General features: G+C 38.7%; 1 protein-coding gene across 2 annotated transcripts in view; it reads right to left on the bottom strand.

The window, feature by feature from the left end:
• Nucleotides 1-941: 941 nt before the first annotated feature.
• LOC126427899 (ras-related protein Rab-11A) overlaps nt 942-17773 on the bottom strand; it is a 46292-nt gene continuing 29460 nt past the window's right edge. Inside the window, exon 5 of one of the 2 annotated variants that reach the window (XM_050089783.1) lies at nt 942-2328. In XM_050089783.1, coding sequence (XP_049945740.1) covers nt 2183-2328 — 146 coding nt within the window. In that variant the 3' untranslated portion in view covers nt 942-2182. The remainder of the gene's footprint in view (nt 2329-17773) is intronic. The other variant, XM_050089784.1, reaches the window with a different exon arrangement.

The raw sequence follows: 17773 nt of genomic DNA, 5'->3' as shown, positions 1-17773 counted from the left end.
TAAATTTAAAATATGTATGTGAACTTTAATTTTACTTTGTATTTAATATTCCTTTTTTTTTCAAATATTCAAAGTAAGAAATGAACTGTCAAGGGGACAAAGTTTATACGCTAGCTTAAATCACACCAAGCAAAATAAGACCGAAAATGCAGAATGGTGCAAGATGGAACATAACAAAGAACACAGGTGGTACAGAACAACCACCTAAAAGTCTAGAGAAAACTTCCTGAGCAGTAAAGATCTTTTAGATACCATATGCAGTGCATCTAGACTCTCATTATTGTGAGCTAGACTTCACAACCTACGTCATGCTGTCTGCCCAAAACAAGCCCTAGTACCTGGCAACAATCTGGAGTAGAAAATTGGGAAATCCTTTAGATTAAGGAGCATAGTGGGAAAAACAAAACCATCTGTGGCAAGATGGAATCAATGCCTTCATTTTCAGGCATATTTGTGCCCTTATTTTTTCCCCATATATTTCATCATGTATCAGTATATACAGTCAAGGCAGTAACAAATACTCTTACCTTCAAGAGTGGTCACATATTTGATATTTACTTTCAGTATGTAGTGACAAACTGACCCATGACCTTTGGCAAAAAATGCTTTCTAGTTTAAAAAGATTAGGCAAAGTTTAAAACATTTGTTTTTAATTTGAAATACTTAATCTGTTCCACAATTCAAGTTGGTATATGCAGTTCAAATTGAATCTTGTGCAATGTGATTTAAACATGCTGAAACTATTTGTCACTGCCTGTAATTGCTATTACAAAGTCAATCGTGCAAAAATAAGAACAGCATTAGTTGCCATACCCAGCTGAAAACAGTAAGATATTTTTATGTTTCAGGTACATACTATCTGATGATTATCCCACCCACAATGAGGGTCTGTGTAAGGAAACACACTTGACAGAGAAATAATTACCATTCAAACCACCAGATATGAAACACTACTGAATAAGTAAATTTATTATGGCCATACTTTCAAATTTACAACGTAAGGACACCTTCATAATATATCAGCAGTAACACTTCAGGAAAAAGTATATATATATTTTTTCATATATAATGTATAGTAATAATAATAATAATTATAATAATAAAGAACGAGCACAGCACAGGTGTTTGAAAAAGCAGCTCACGTCGAGTAAAGCAACCAGTGCCACAGGGGTGATCAGTCACCCACGGGCGAGACAGACAAGTCAAGACAGCGGTGCAAGGTGCATTTGCAGCAGAAAGTACATGGCACCAGGCAAAACAAAATTCTCATCTAGGGGGAATGGCTCCTTCACTGGGTCACATCACGGTCTGGCACTTACAGGGTGCCACCCAAAGCTTAAAAAATAGCAAATTAATGTCTCTCTCTTTCCCCCCTCAAAATGTCCTTTCTCAATATACAGTTCACCAATCCCCCCCCAAGTCTATTAGCAACCACAATAACTTTTTAAAAAATTGAATTCACATCATTTCAATTTACAATCATCAAACAACTTACGTGCCTTAGTATTATTTAGACTATTACCTCTTACAACCATTTATTTAATGTTGAAAGCTCTCAACTTTTGAAGTCCGACCTGTTCTCAGTTTCCTTGACCCACGTTTAAAGTACAGTGTTCAGCAATTCATTCTGCCGAAGTATTTTTTGCGGCTCTACTATTATTTTAATATCACACGAGAACAGAGGAAAAAAAAGAGTGAATGACATGTAAAACTAAAAATGTCAGTTTGTCTGTTACTCTTTCCAATCTAAACTATAACAGTACGAGTAAATAATACAACTAACATAACTTTGTTCACATTACTCACATTTTTTAAAAGTAAAAGAAAGGGAAAATCAGTAGTTCCTGCAGAAATAGAAATTCAACAATACAGTAAATCTAAAATGAAAACCAGAAAGACCTCTAAATTACTCGGGTGCATCGATAAATAAGTTACGAGACCACCTAGCCGGACATCGGGCACACGAGCGGCTAATGTGGGATTACGCTACGCAATTAGGAATGTCACCCTGACGAAGACTGATGTTTTCTGCCCCAGCACTGTAGATCCCAAGCCCCCTCTCCCCCCCCCAAAAGTCTTCCACGTCTTCCCGCTCTCGTGTTGCGACAGAGAGAGAGGCACACTCGAGGTGGGAACCTGACTCCGACTGCACCTCGGGAGCCGGGCGAGGCGGGAGATACACCTACGGAGTGCAACAGGCACGCTTCGCACCCGCCGCACTACTCTCGTCCGTAGGCTCCACGTGGATCGGCTTCATGTTGCCCGAGGGAGTGTTGTCCTCATCGGGGCTGTCTGGGATCTGTTTCTGGGAAACAATGCGGTAGATTTCTGCAACAAAGTAACACTAAGGTAAGTAGAAATTAACATTTATGTGCAATAACTTAAACACATCAAGTTGCTACTGTGTTTTCATTCACGTTTTTAAGCAAATTCTGGAGACAGAATATTGCATGAAATATCCAATGCAAATGAGGATTTTCACTCGTACGCAAACTTATTTTTACACTTCTAACGAAGCACTGACATGCTGACACCATACAAATAAAAATGTTACATTATTTGGATTGAAGCTGATAGTATACTTTCTTGAAACTTTTAATAGTACTATGTATTTGTTCCAGATGCCAATTTTTATTAATTATCCGTTTCTAAAAGTCCATAGCAGACTGTCCAGAAGAGGTAATTTTTGTTATTGTTAGAACTTTCACTGTTACATCTGTGTGAATGTTAGCTCTCAAACATTTGTAAGATTCTTTAAAATTGAATTAACTATGAATATATTCAACAAAATGACCACTATACATATCCCAGAACTCAACAGCAATGACTGTAAGTAGAGCCCTACATGTCAATTTACTCGGACAGTTTCATTCATGTCAGATTACGAAGAACCCTTATTTCATAACCTATTACCTTTCTTTCCAGATACGTTTCTCATTGTGACAGCCAATCAGCAAACAATTTCACTCCACTCCCCCCCCCCCTTTGTGACATCCAATCAGCATACAATTTCACTCCACTCCACCCCCCCCCCCTTTGTGACAGCCAATCAGCATACAATTTCACTCCACTCCACCCCCCCCCCTCTCTCTCTCTCTCTCTCTCTCTCTCTCTCTCTCAAGTATAATGTATAATGCTAAAACTGGATACAAACAAAACAAAAAACTTTATAATAAATTCAATTATATGAAAATCCAAAATTTATTGAACTACACAAGTTAAAATTGCATAAAATATTAATACTAAGTGGTTTTTGGACACCTCTTCCTACCTTCCATAACACTGGTGAACTAACCAAAGGACATTTATGCTACTAGTCACGTTGATTGAAAGAAGTCTATCACAGCAACAAAAAATGTTCAAATAATTTGATATTGAAGATACATTAAAGATTGAGACAGCAAGGGGAATCACCAAGGAACAGTGGGAATTACAAGTCAAACCAGTAGTGATCACAGATACTAAAAAGAAGATATGGGTGTCAGAGTAATGTAAAGATTACTACATGTTTTGTAGCCAGGTTGATAAAGACAGGAGGTTGTCAGCTGGAATGCATAATGAAGGCATGGAAAAATAACTTTCATAACCATGCATTAGTGAAAGAATAACACAGTTTATATACATATTACAACGGAAGTAGGGGTGGGGGTGTAGTAGGTGTTCACGCACTTCAACAAGGAAATAGCAGCAGTTTATGAAGAACTACAAACATAATACATAAAAACTAAATGATTATTGTTTTTGGAAAAAAAAACGGTAAACCCCAACTCTTGAAAGAATCACTTTACACATGAATTAATGTGGTGAACATTTGTCACTAAGCATGTATGTAAGAAGAGGTATCTAAAGGTTGGAAATCGTGGGTGCCCTCAATATGAAACTATGGATGAATATCAACTGGGTAATTTGCGACCCATTTTAGCATAAGATGCATCTCAATGTTTATTACATAGTATTGTCTGAGATACGCGTCTTACAATGACACAAGTTTGCAGGTACATTCAGTGATGCAGCATGTGTTGTGAATAGAATTAGTAGTAGAGAAGAAGTAATAAATTAGACTCATGCCTGATGCTGAAGCTTTACTGCACAAACAGCAAAATGTAGTAAGTGATAACTTTTTTCCTTTGATCATTTGTGGAGCTATCAGTGAGAAAAAGTTTCATAAGGAATGGAATCTTTATTGGAAGTCCTTGAGTGCTCTCACTCTCAGGTACTGGATGGATGAGGGCTATGCATTTGTACGCCATCAGTTATGCTGCCTAATGACAAACAAGCGGATTCTAACTGTAATACTTGTCTTTTAGTATTAAACTTCTAACACAAAATTACATCTCTGAATGGGTAGATTTTGACAGCATTTTAAATTTCATAAATAATTACATTAAATATTGAAAAATCGATTTTTTGTTGCCCCTGCTGCAACACGTACCAGGTTCCAGGACAGTGTTTTAGTAATATAGATGGTGAAACAATATGTAACAGCAACAGATACTATCACACAGACTGAAGCTTACAACTCACTTTAGAACTGCCAATAACTTCTCTGTATACACAAACACTAATTCAATTCACATGGGCACAAAGAGAAACGAAACTCGTAACACAATATACTGTAGCAAATATGTAAACTGCAGCATTAGTCAAAGATACCAGATGCAAGTATCAGAGCAAATAATTTTCTTTCACAAAATCAAAATTAATATGCCAACAACAATGGGATCTTCTCTTTAAACCAAAACCTAATTCCACAAACAAAACCTTCAAAGTAAACCATGAAAGAGATAAAGCGTTAGATCTTGGTATAACAACTCCAATAGTTATCTGAGAAGTAGTATGAAATAGCATGTATACAGCATCTCCACCACATAAAGCATCTGGAAAGCAGGTAAAATTATGTATAAAGAACAGGCTAGGAATACTGAATGATGATGCCAAAAAGAAGCTTATCTGAAATATTTAAAAAGTTTAAGACTGAGGATAAACAGAATATCAAAGTGCAACAGTATAGAATAACGAAAATAGCGAGCTGGGGAAACATATCAGATAAACTGTGAATGATCTCATGTAAATCAAGATAAAGCTAATTAAATAACTGAATTTCACAACAGAAACAAGGAAGGCAAGGTATTCCTTTAATAGTGCAATATCAATAAAAGCATGTGAAAAATACTATTAAGAAATTTGGAGAGCAACTACAGAAAGGGACATTATGACCATGGAGCATGGCCCTTGTGCAGATTTGAAAGCTAAATGCTAAGTCTTGTAAGTTTTGGAAGAGATGTCAGTACAGATTATTAATACAGAACAGAATAATAATGCAACCTCTCCGTTAAGAAGACAGAAGGCAGTGCTCCATAACTGGAATGAAGACCTTGCTATGCCAACATTTAAAAAAGGAAACAAATGTGTGCGATGATTACTGACATACCAGCTTACTTAACTTGTGGGTACAAATCTACATCAAAATATCAGCAACAGATTAAATGTTGTCTCGGAAATATGTTATTAAATAACCAAGATACCACCCCGGTTTTACATTTAGTACAATCGGAAAACCAAGAAATTCAACACACTTTAATCTTTATATGCTAAGGGAAACAATGGAAAAGAAAGGAGTTCCAACTTAGCTACTAAGTGCTGTTAAAACATTGAAGTGTCAGTAAATAACCAAAAAGCAACCTACTAAACGTAGAACAATGTGGAAGACAATGACATCAATCACTTACATTATTTAACTTTTGTACAGACAATACCATAACTACAAAAACTATTTGGCTTCAGAGCCTTCAATTGGTTATTGGCAAAGAGCATTATCTTTGGTAGGTGTTTGTTATATTTCAAAATATAACAAACATCTACCAAAGATAATGCTCTCTGGCAATAACCAATTGAAAGAGTGAGAATGATATAGTCCAAAGCCACATTTTTCTGAAAATAGGTTATTGTGTTAGTTCAATTTCTGTTCAACAGAGGAAGCTACTCGAAAATATTTTAACTTTCACTCACTGGATGGCAGAGCAGTTCACACTTGTTCTTATACAGTGAGGAAGTAGTCTTTTTCATGTGTGACAACTCACAGTAAAATGGCACTTGCAAAGAATAGGTTATTTCCAAGCGTAACAAAAAAAAAAAAAAGAAAATTCTGAAACAGAAATGACCAGTTCTGAAGAAGATTATTCGTCCAGTGTAAGCAGTTATTGTGCCCCTGATGAATATTCATCCGAAAATGGCATGGTAAGTCAAAATTACTTATTTTAAACATTTAAAACATTGAGGCTTAGGACTGTATCAGTAAAATATTATTGCATAATTATAACTATTATATATTCACTAATTAAAATTTGTATGTGTGAATCATGAACAAATTATACTTCTATCAATTACTGCATTATCGGTAATTTTAATATTGTAAGGCTATTTGTATAATATATTCAGGTACGTTATACGTGTTAAAGTGGCTTTGGTCTTTCTCATTCTGAATACTTTGTTTGGCTTAGGATGCTGAAGAATGTAAAAGGTCTCCCGAAGTATCACCTACTGAAAGAACCTGAAGGCAGGAAAAAAAAATGTGCAGCTGGAAAAGGGAAAAATGTAAATGACCTAGAAATTCTGGCAGAGTGCATATCTGATAAAACAGGACGAACTGTTGGTGCTAAAATTTGAGGTTCTGGATGTACATATAAAAACAAGTGTTGCAGCAAAATTCATGAATGTGTAGAGCAGATAATCCATTCTTTTTGGGATATGGGGGATTTCAATTGCCAAATTAATTACCTTCTGAGTTACATTAAGACGAAACCAGTGCAAAGGAGATCACTATGATTAACGAAAATCTGAAATAAATTTTTTACATCATGTACCTTTTATAAATAAAATATTATTTTGATTGATATATATTAGCCTTTTAGGTACCCAGAGAAAAGGAAAAGCATAGTTTCGTGGCGAATGGTTACTTTTTTGTACCAGGATAAGGTTAATGGCCATTATATTTTGGTACGCAGAGAAGCATTTTTAAGTGTGCATGGGCTTCAGAACAATCAAGGACGTCTTAAGAGCTTACAAAAACACTCGTGTGATGGACAATCCACTTCTCCAAAAGAGAGAAGAGGTAGATAAAGACTAATTTACTCTTGCTACCCAGAAAAACCATAATTGTTCTATTCTACTTATTTTTTCAGTGTTTTTCCTTTGAGTATCATATTCAAACATAAATTCACTAAATTTCTCTGTCCTGGGCATTTATCTTTAAAATTACTTTTATTCTTTTCCTTTGTTTCCAGGAAAAATGGGGAATAAATCAAGGAACATTTCACCAGAAGCAGTTCAGACTGTTCACAACTTCACAAATAATATACCTAAGTATGCCACTCATTATAGCTGCTCACAGATCTCTCTCTGCCATGACATGTCTATTTCCTCATTGTATCAGTAGCACTATTGAAATATTGTGAAGAACAAATTCACCACAAGTAAAAGTTTCAAAATTGAGATTTTTTTTAACCTTAATTTTAATATTGGTTTTGAATCACCTCGTTCAGACACATGTCATGTATGTGATGAATTTCAAATTGAAATACAAAATGCACTGTTGACCAATTTTTAAGATATGATTAGAAGATTAAAAATTGAAAGGGACCTATATCATTCCAAAGCATCTGCTGGACAACTTAGCTAAGGAAAATCCTGAGGAACATCTTACAATAGCCTTTGATTTTAAACAAATGTTTCAACACCAAGGCTGACATGTGGGCCTGCATTCTATAAGAGGAAGTTGTAGCCATAATTTTGGTATTCATTATTGTGGGTCCGAGCTCCTGGAGGTATGCAGCTGACTTGCATCCACTAACCCCCCCTCCGCCTCCTCAAGCCATCACCTGCAAAGTCAGTGTCATGTGGATGGCAGAAAATTCCAATTTTTATTTCTCACTGGCAAACTATCAATCACTGCAGGCCTCATGCGAGATTCATCAATCTGACTAACATGCAGCTGAAAGCCAATGTTATTTCAGTTCTGCGATGGAGACAAGTTTTCTCCCAACCCTAAGCTCACACTAGTCATGGATACCATCAGCACAGTTGCCATGCGACTACCAGCTGAAGCAGCTGATGAAGTATGTCGTGAAACCTGTGATTCTCTAACTAGAACCAAGCCCTATGAAAGTCAAACATTACCAGCAGAGAGAGGGCAGTCATCCGGAACCTGAGAGTCCCCTGCGTTGACGGTCTTATCTTCTGATAAAGACAATACTACTCTTGTTCTCTCCCACAAAGAATACACTGAGAAGATGCAGAGCATGCTAGATGACAACTACAGGAAAATTAACTATGAATTCACTAAGAAGCTGGGGATTAAGACCAGGGTACTCGAGCACTGATTTACCATAGGGGGTCATCAACAAAATGTTACAAGCACCTGTACTGCCAAAATTTTATAGATGCCCTAAGATCCACAAAGACGGGTATGTTCCATCCCGCTGTGATCATTAGGGCTCCTACATATTTGCTGTCAAAATATCTGACAAATGCTACGCCCTTATATTGTCAATATGTCCACATCACACCTGCAAATCTATGGATTTTGTGAAACACCTAAACAACCTCATGCTTAAAGGCTTAGATATCCTGGTGAGTTTTGATGTCTTCATTGTTCACCACCAGGGTGCCCATACAAGAGTCACAACAACTCAATGGTCAGAAATTTGACAGGAAGACCACTGACCTTACCAAGCATGTCCTGAGCTCCATGTATGTTCTGTTTACTACAGAAAACTGAACAGAGGGAGCCATAATGGGCATCCCACACTCACCTGTAGCTGCAAATTTGCATATTGGGCACTTCGAGGAAGAAGCCCTGATGTCATCCAAATGTAAACCTACCTACTTTTTCCATTATGTAGATGAAATGTTCATCACCTGACCCTATGGAAAGCTTCTTGACTTCCCTCCACATCTGAACTCCAGTCATCCCAATATCAAATTCACTACAGAGACCAAAGCAGAAGGAAGACTACAATTTCTGCCATCATGGTCAAGAAACGAAACGATTGCATCCTGGGCCCGGTGAGTATCAGAAGAAAACACAAAAGAACCTGTAATCACACGAAGTCAGCTGCCACAACCATATGCAGAGGAATGGAATATTCAAAACACTAGTGCACACAAAAAAACACCATCTCAGATGCAATGTCTGCCCTGAAACTGGAACATCTTAGAACAGTGTTCCGAAAAAACAGTTACACGGAATGGGAAATTAGGTGCGCACCTTGCCTCATCATTATGGTTCATCCTGTGGAGACAGAAGAAGTCAGGGAGGTAGAGGCAGCCACTGCATTTATACTGTATGGTCGTGCACTGCTGGGGAAAAATGTGACATACTGGAAAAGCACTAAGTAAAAGATGTCTTCTGCCCGCCAAATAAAACATTGGCATCATTGGGGATTGTCAAACACAATGTACTGATTTACATCAGATACCATGCCAGTGTGGGAACACAAACAGCATGTACAATTTTAGATCTGTCCCAAGAACACCAGCCGCACACACTATTGACATATGCCAAAAAGTTGTCGCACAGCATTGTTTGTATGAGAAGTGTGCAAAGGATACAAATGTAGCAGGATTATAGCACAGGCTCGCAAATACTGGGACAGTGTTAGAGGGGTCAAAGAAATTCACATTAAGGACAATCTCAGTTGCTTAAAAAGACCTCTCCATCTTCTGTATAACTAAGGCATTTTGCTGAAGTGAGGAGTTTCCCAGAGCACTAGACTATCAGGGTGCCTTTAAAGAAATCTTTTGAAATTATTGAGAATGTCAAATCCAATTGGACTGTGACAGGCGACATTAGGCAAACAAGAGTGAATACGTTTCACACTGTTTTGATAAGATGTGCAGACTATTCGATTTCCACTTTATAGTATCACTTCATAACCTGAATGATTGCTTTCACCTGCGAGAGCGCAGAATTGTAATCATCATTGGCTTGTTAGTGTTCCGTGATTTTTAACACACTTGTGTATTCTGTGACTTTACTAATGATTTTTTCCTTCCAATAGTAGGCTTGACTACAGACAGACGTATTTTCAAAGGTGGTGTACTATTGTTAAAGAACAGCAGCCATTGCTGCGAGATATAAGAAAATATTAATTTTTTGTCAGTATATGCTCTTGTAAGAAGCTGAATGTATACTGCAAGTGTTGAGAACTGAGAAAAATGTTTTTATGAAATAATTGTCATCTTAAAAGGTAAAATTTTTCCCATATCTGAAGTGAATATTATGCTCATCTTTCCTCTCCTAGTAATTATGATACAAAGTGAAGCAAGCAGAAGACTTGGGATTTTGAGTGCTAGGTAGTAGTGTGCAATCCCTGTTTAAAAACACTGTCTTCTGGAATGAACAGATTCTCTTTTGTGAAAAGTGAAAAGTGAAAATTTGTGGCACTTGCCCTACCGGCACAGGCTATCAGTTGTTCAGAATCATTCATCTGACTTGCTCTTCAATAACAGCATCAAGAATTTTCCAAAGCTACATTACTACACAGGCTGTTTCTTATGCTGGCTGCTAAGAAACTTAATCTTTAGTGCACTCGACTGCACAACAGATGCCACGCATTACTGAAAAATCAATAAATTACTCTTTTACAGCCATCAAGACAGTAACTAAAATCCACAGTAAAATCAACAACACTGAATATTTTTGATGAAAAAGTCAATTTCTTTATATTCAAAAGTAACACCAAAGGAAAGATTTATGTAAATCATTTAATACTAGGAAGGAAAGAGGACCTGGTAAGAGTAGGGAACAGAAGTTACAATTTTGCAGCAAAAAGTTTCCAGGCTGTCTTAATTCTTTTTGCTCTTATCAGGAATACTCAAATTTTCTAGCAGCTAAGAGCTATCTGCAAAACCCTCAAAGCAGCTAAGAGCTATCTGCAAAACCCTCAAAGCAGAAGAAGATACTCAGGTGAACTCTTGTCCAAGAATATGTCACAATATAAAATTTGCACCATTAATGTCCTGTAATGAGGAGAGATCATTTTGCTCTTATAAAAACATTATTTCTGATCGGCAGCATTTTACAAGTGCCGATAATTTGGAGAAGTACTTCATTGTTCTCTGCAATTCAGACTGGAGGGTAAGGTAGGGACAGAGTAGGGTAGGGTATGTGCCTTAGTAATTTAAGTGAAGATGGACATTTCAGTAAACACACAACAGAAAATAATTCTTTTATTAGCACATTTTAGACAGATATTTTTACAACATATCTTCTTTGTTAACGTGTTTCTAGTACATTTAAATGCATATTAAGATAAAGTAGGTTACGAAGTTGATTTCAATAAAAATAGTTTTGTGTTATATATTAAGTAATATTTTTTGTGATATTACATGTTTGCTCATTTTCTTTACATAAATACAAACCCATTCTGTGTGCTGATATTGTATGAAAACTTGTGCCTCAGGCATCAGTGAATGAAAACATGCAAAATATTTTAACTGCCTTCTATATTTCCAAAGTTGGCAATTATGGCACAAGCAGCTGACACTAAACAGATCTACTATACGATTTTTCCATATCAAATTTTCAACAATATGCATACTAGAAACTCAAAACTTTATGCTGCTAACAAAGCCACAGCTTATGACTTGTAATCTTCTGGGCATCTACCCAGAACAATTAAATCTGCCTGTCGTCTCCTTGTCCCCCCCCCCCCCAAACTACCAAATTCTAACCAATGTGCTGCCACACTTCTTGACCAAAGTAATTGAGAAACCCCCTCACAATAATGCACAACTCTACATTAATTTATTAATTTCAATCAATTAGATTTCTCTAACATAATTAACAAGTGCCCCTGAAGTTCTCTACACACAAAGTAAGGGAAATGCCAAGGTGGATTCTGAAATTGCTTCTTGCACTACACTAGCAGCAGTTATGGAAATGTGTGAAAATGAATGGTGCCGAGTGTTGTTCATTTTTTGGTCAATACTTACCAACATAAAAGGCATTACTCTAAGTTGTGCACACTGAATCAATACTACCACTTCTTTTAAACAATTTTATGTAGTCAAAGCACAAACCTCTTAAGTGAGTATGTAACACTGTGGTTCTAGTAACAAACGACAGTTCATTGAACACAATTCTTTGCTATCTTTACAACAAAGGCTATAAATGGGGCTTATGGCTCATTTATGAACTACAATATACATACTTGTTGTATGAACTGTGTTCCCGAAGATATAATCCAGAACAAGTAAGGAAATTATGCAAAGTAAAGGAGCTTTTGAGACTATTGGTGCTGTCTGGACAATACTTTATGGTAGAGATATCAATGTATAACTTCTCTGGTTAACATGTGCCTTCCCCTGGAATTTGTTAATTACTACAGTAATCTGAAGTATTCTGCCACTAATTATCCCGATGTGTAAGAAAGTTTAATGTGGGCAAAAACAAGATTGAGCATACGAAAGTGGATTATTGACATTGTTTCTCTTTTTGCAATTAATCTTTCCACTACTACAGATGTGCTCTTTGCATTCCGTGCTGAGGCAGCTTTTGTTATGGCTGTATCACTTGTAAAACACTAGTGCCTGTACTAAGAGATGGTATTCAGGCTGATATGAAATACTTATCTGATTTTTTGCAAACTATAATGGGAAAACATTTGATTTTTTGCACATCTTATAGTCTGGTATCTTCACCTGAAACAACTGAGTTATCCATCATACATACTGCGCAGCATCAAATCAAAACATTGTACAAAATTTTAATGAGTTCGCAAAGGTAAAAACACACTGTATAGACTGCATATGGTTGATTTTAGTTCATACATTGCAGTAAATGAAATTTAGATAATGTATTGAAATTTTATTAAAATTGAGAGCAGCAGGATACCTCTGTTCTCACGTTACTGGGTTTTTATGTCCAAAGGATGGTAGCACATGATGCACCCATTCATGTCTTTTGGCACTGTGAATCCTGTAGCCACAACAATTGTCTACCTCGACTAATTCAAGGTATCAAAATGAGGTTTTTGCAAACTATAGCACGTAATGAGGCACATTAACTTGTATGATGACTACTCTATAAACTTTTATTCACTGAAACATGGAAATAGCTCATCCGCAGAAGTGAGAGGTTGTCTGTTCACGATGCATTCAGATGACGTTAGCATAGTAGAAAAACCCAAGTGGGCCACATACACACGCACCCAGAACACCTGAGGGCCACTGTAACAGGAAAGGCACACATACCAGCAAATGGGTTAAGATGCAAACTATTGTGAACCAAGGGTAACTTTTCTCCAGAACATGATTTAGTTCGTAATTCTATTTGACCTAACAATAATGCTGGTACCTGTATTATTTGCAGTTAATTTCAGAAAATTTGGTCTCCAAATTTTGACAGTAAACACACTGCAATGCACAATGCCTCTCAATGGCTGCCACTAAAGTTGGATGAGCATCTCCATAACACACATAGACAACTAGCTCTCCCAGATAAATGAGCAATATTCTAGAATCTGTTAACTGAAGTTTATATAGGCTTTTCCTTCAACTAGTTTTAGGTACCCCTGAACACATACTGCAAGAAATTTATAGTTACTTTTTCAAATTGTTATGAATTGTGTAACCTAACAGTAATGGATGCTTGTTTAAGTTCAGTATGTTAAATTTATTTACACTGAGGGCCAAGTACCAGTGCCCTCACTGAAGGTCAATCCTCAATGTTACTGCACTTCCCAGAGTTTCTTTCACAGTGGAACATTTCAGTACGTCAAGAATGTTGTATCTAACTCTACAAGGAAGTCATTAACCATAACATAACAATATCTAAGTTCAAAATTTATTCATTTGGTTTGTTTGTTTTTGTTTTAGGGTGCAGAAACAACTAGAGTCACAAGCACTGATGTCTAAACTGTAGAACACGAAGATAAAGAGAGGAGTTAAAAACCACTACACACCAATCCCAGTCAACGGAAGGAAAGACAGCTAAAAAACAGGGATGTGGAGAAATGTCTATACAATATGCCATAAACAGAGGTCCTGAACTAAAAAGTGAATGGCTATTGCCATATTGCTACAATGAATAAAAAGTAAAATGTGGTCGACAGCCCATATGTCGTTCACTGAAACTGCCAAAATTCAGACAGCAAACAAATAGGAACATAATTGGTTAAAAAAAGGGTATTCTGTCAGGAAATGGTGGACAATTAAGAGTTGGACACAATGAGCACAGTGCTATGAGCACAAAGTGGTGGGGGACCACCACTTAAATAGCGATGGCTAAAAAGACAGTGCCCAATATGCAACCTAGTTACCATTATCTCCCTTGTGGCAGAGGAGCAACAGGTGGTGGTTTAACTTGTTGGGAGAGGCTCAATAATCCAGAGCTTGTTCCCATGAAGGGAGGACCAGTGGTGACACCAAAGTGACACCACCTTCATACACATGGCAACAAAGAGATCATCAGAGGGAGTGTAAGAACTACCAGACTGAGGTAAGCGTCAGCAGCAACCCACATAAACACCACAGTGCCTCCATCAAGAGTAAGCAAATACAGCTTTCCTGGACCCGTTGCACTCAGGGATGGACGATGTGCATCACACAGAGGTTTTGAAAGTCACAGATAGCGAGCAGACGATCCAATTGAGAAGCCTGTGTCGCCAGATGTACTGCATGGCCTAATACAGGGCAAAGAGCTCTGCTGTAAATACTGAGCAGTGTTCCAGAAGCCAATACCAAAAACAATGACGAAGGCACACCCTACATTACGATCAGTATATACAACAGTACTATCGCGAAATTTCATGTGAAAGTTGTGAAACTGAAGGCAACAGAGTGAGGCTGGAGTAGAGTCCTTAGGAAGTGAATGAAGGCCACGGTGAACACAGACTGCTGCATGAAGTCAATGTGGTGAAGGATTCACACCTACCACGAAAGTGGCAGGTAGTGTGAAGCTAAGCCATCAGAGCAAGAGCTGAAAGCAAACTCCAAGTGGTAACAAAGAAGAGGGATGCACCACTAACTGGTGATCAGACGAGTCATCAAAGGAGGCATAGGTTGGGTGGACACGCATGTCAGACAACAGGCACACATATCTGCCGAGGAGAAGGTAACGGCAGTAGTTCAGCAGCTTCTGCATACAGACACTAAACTGGGCTAGTGTACAAGTTGCCAGTGGCCAGACGGATGCCACGACAGAGGATAGTATTGATACTGTGTAAGAGGGACGTTCGTGCAGAAGCATAAACGAAACATCCATAGTCTAGTTTTGAACAGACAAGGGACTGGTACGAACAGAGGAGGGTGCTTCGATCTGCACCCCAGGAAGTACCAATGAGGATGCAGACATTGAGGGACCAGGTAAGACACGTCTGAGGACCAAGAAAGTTTGCAATTGAGCATGAGCCCCAGGAATTTTTAGTTTCAACAAATGGAAGAGCAACATGCCCAAGATGTAAAGACAGTGGAAGAAACCAATTCTGCCACCAGAAGTTCTCACAAACGGTTTTTCCAGTGGAAAAATGAAAGCCACTGTCGATGCTCCACGAGCAAAGACGATTGAGACACCACTGAAGACACTGCTCAAGGAGACAAGTCCATGGAGAACTGCAATAAATAGTAAAATCGTCAACAAGAAGGAAACCAGATATGCCTGCCAGGAGACAGGCCATTATAGGTTTAATGGCAATAGGAAAAAGGATGATGCTCAGGACAGAGCCCTGAGGCACACCGTTTTCCTGGATAATAGTGCCCGACAAGGCAGAACCCACACATACCTTGAAAACTGTCCTAAAAATTCCTGAAGAAAACCACACGTGTGGAGTGTACGGAGGATACCAGTCCTCCGGCAAGTGTCTTGGGCTTTCTGCAAATCGAAAAACATGGCCAGTCAGGGATTTCTGCAGAAAACCATTCATGACATGGGTGGACAAAGGGAGAAGACTCAACTGCAGAATGGCACATTCAAAAGCCATGCTGTGCAGTCATTATTAAATTGTGTAGTCATTATTAAATTGTGAATCCGAGCCACCACACTAGCTGGGCAAGAATCACGCATTCCATCACCTTGCAAACTCAGCTGGTGAGAGAAATGGGGCATTGGCTAAAAGGAAGGTGTTTATCCTTACCGGGCTTAAGTACGGGTATGACAGTGGCTACACACCAGCATTTGCAAAACATGCCCTCTGCATATATGTGGTTGCACATATTAAGCAGAAAAGGCCTGCCCAGAAAGGTGTTGCAACATCTGAATGTTAACAGTGTCTGGCCCTAGGGCAGAGGATCGTGGTGAAGTGAGAGCATGATCTAACTCCCTCATAGCCACACTAACACTCACAATTCTGAGAAGCTCAAGCTGCCTCCACCCATTTCCAATGGATGAAGGCAGAGTGATAGTGGGAGGAGCTTGAAATTGCGCAAAATGGGAGTCCAAGGTGTTGGAGATAGCAATGGGGTCCACAATGACATCTGCTACTATAATGCTGGAAATTGGGGAATAGATCTTGGTCCCAGAGAGCCGCCAGAGGTTGGCCCACACAACAGAAGAGGAAGTGGAAGTGGGACTGCTAAAAGAACTAGCAAATGAAATCCAGCTAGCTATTTGGCTTTCCCAAAGAACGCGACGACACCGTGCACCCATTTGTTTACAATGAATGCAGTTTGCCGTCATATGCTGACAGTTAAAAACGAGGAGAGCACATCTCCGTGTGTGTTGTGGTACACCTCAATCCACCAAGCGATTAGGACACGGTGCGGTAAAGAAGAAGTGCAAAGAATGGAACATTCTGCTGGGGTAAGGATAATGTTTATAAGATATTCCACCTGGTCATCATAACTGGGGAAATCTTGTTCATTGAAGTTTGCCACGGAGTAGTAAAGCTTCCAATCGGCCTTAGCAAGCTGTCATCTGGGTGTGTACGGAGGTGGGGTAGGTGTCAGCAAGCAGAGAGCACACAGCAAATGACCACTCGAGTTGTGTCAGAACGGATCATTCGAGACTGATGGCTTGCACAGCTGAACAAGGAGACAGCAATGCAACCTTGACATTGCGCAATTTCACAACATCAACATCAGAGCTGAATTTGAGATCGCATGTCTGCATGGCCATTTTCTTCATGGAGTGAGACATAGCAAGGACACAGTACTGTAAGTGCCAGACAGTAGAACGCAGGGTTTGCGACTCGTTAATAACTTGCAAGTGACTGGGTAAGATACTTTTTCCTTTAATCTCTTTGACAGCCCACCATTGACATACGTGGGTCAATCTTGAGATGAGGCAGCTTGGTCGCCGTTGCTATTTATACAGTGGGGGAGAAGGAGGCGGACCTTTGCCTTCATGAGCATCCCTACCACAGGTTACTCTCATGTTGACAACACACGAACGAGGTTGAAAATGACACAGGTAGCAGGGCATCTGGTTCGGAATGTACTGTGACTGATAATTCATATCCGGATTTGATCTTTGACGGAAGTACCACTACCAAACGCGATAAGAAAGTGCTTGTGGGTGCTCAGGAAGCATCCACCCTTTTCATCAACCAATGGACAGCAATGACACCCTGATCAGAGAGGTACATTTGGATTTCGGCCTCAGTCAGACCATCAAGCAGCCTAGTGTAAATAACACCACAGGAAGAATTCTATGGGCATCGAGACGAACAGGACAGCCATGGAGAAGTAAATTGGCATGCAGTAGTTGCACATGAGAATCAGAAGTAGTCACCAAAAACAAAGTGCCATAGTGTAAACGAAAGCAGGATTTTACAGG

The sequence above is a fragment of the Schistocerca serialis genome, chromosome 12 (genome assembly GCF_023864345.2).
Source record: "Schistocerca serialis cubense isolate TAMUIC-IGC-003099 chromosome 12, iqSchSeri2.2, whole genome shotgun sequence".
Taxonomy (NCBI): Eukaryota; Metazoa; Arthropoda; class Insecta; order Orthoptera; family Acrididae; genus Schistocerca; species Schistocerca serialis.
The sequence above is the reverse complement of the archived record's forward strand: the minus strand, read 5'-3'. Positions and strand labels throughout refer to the sequence as shown.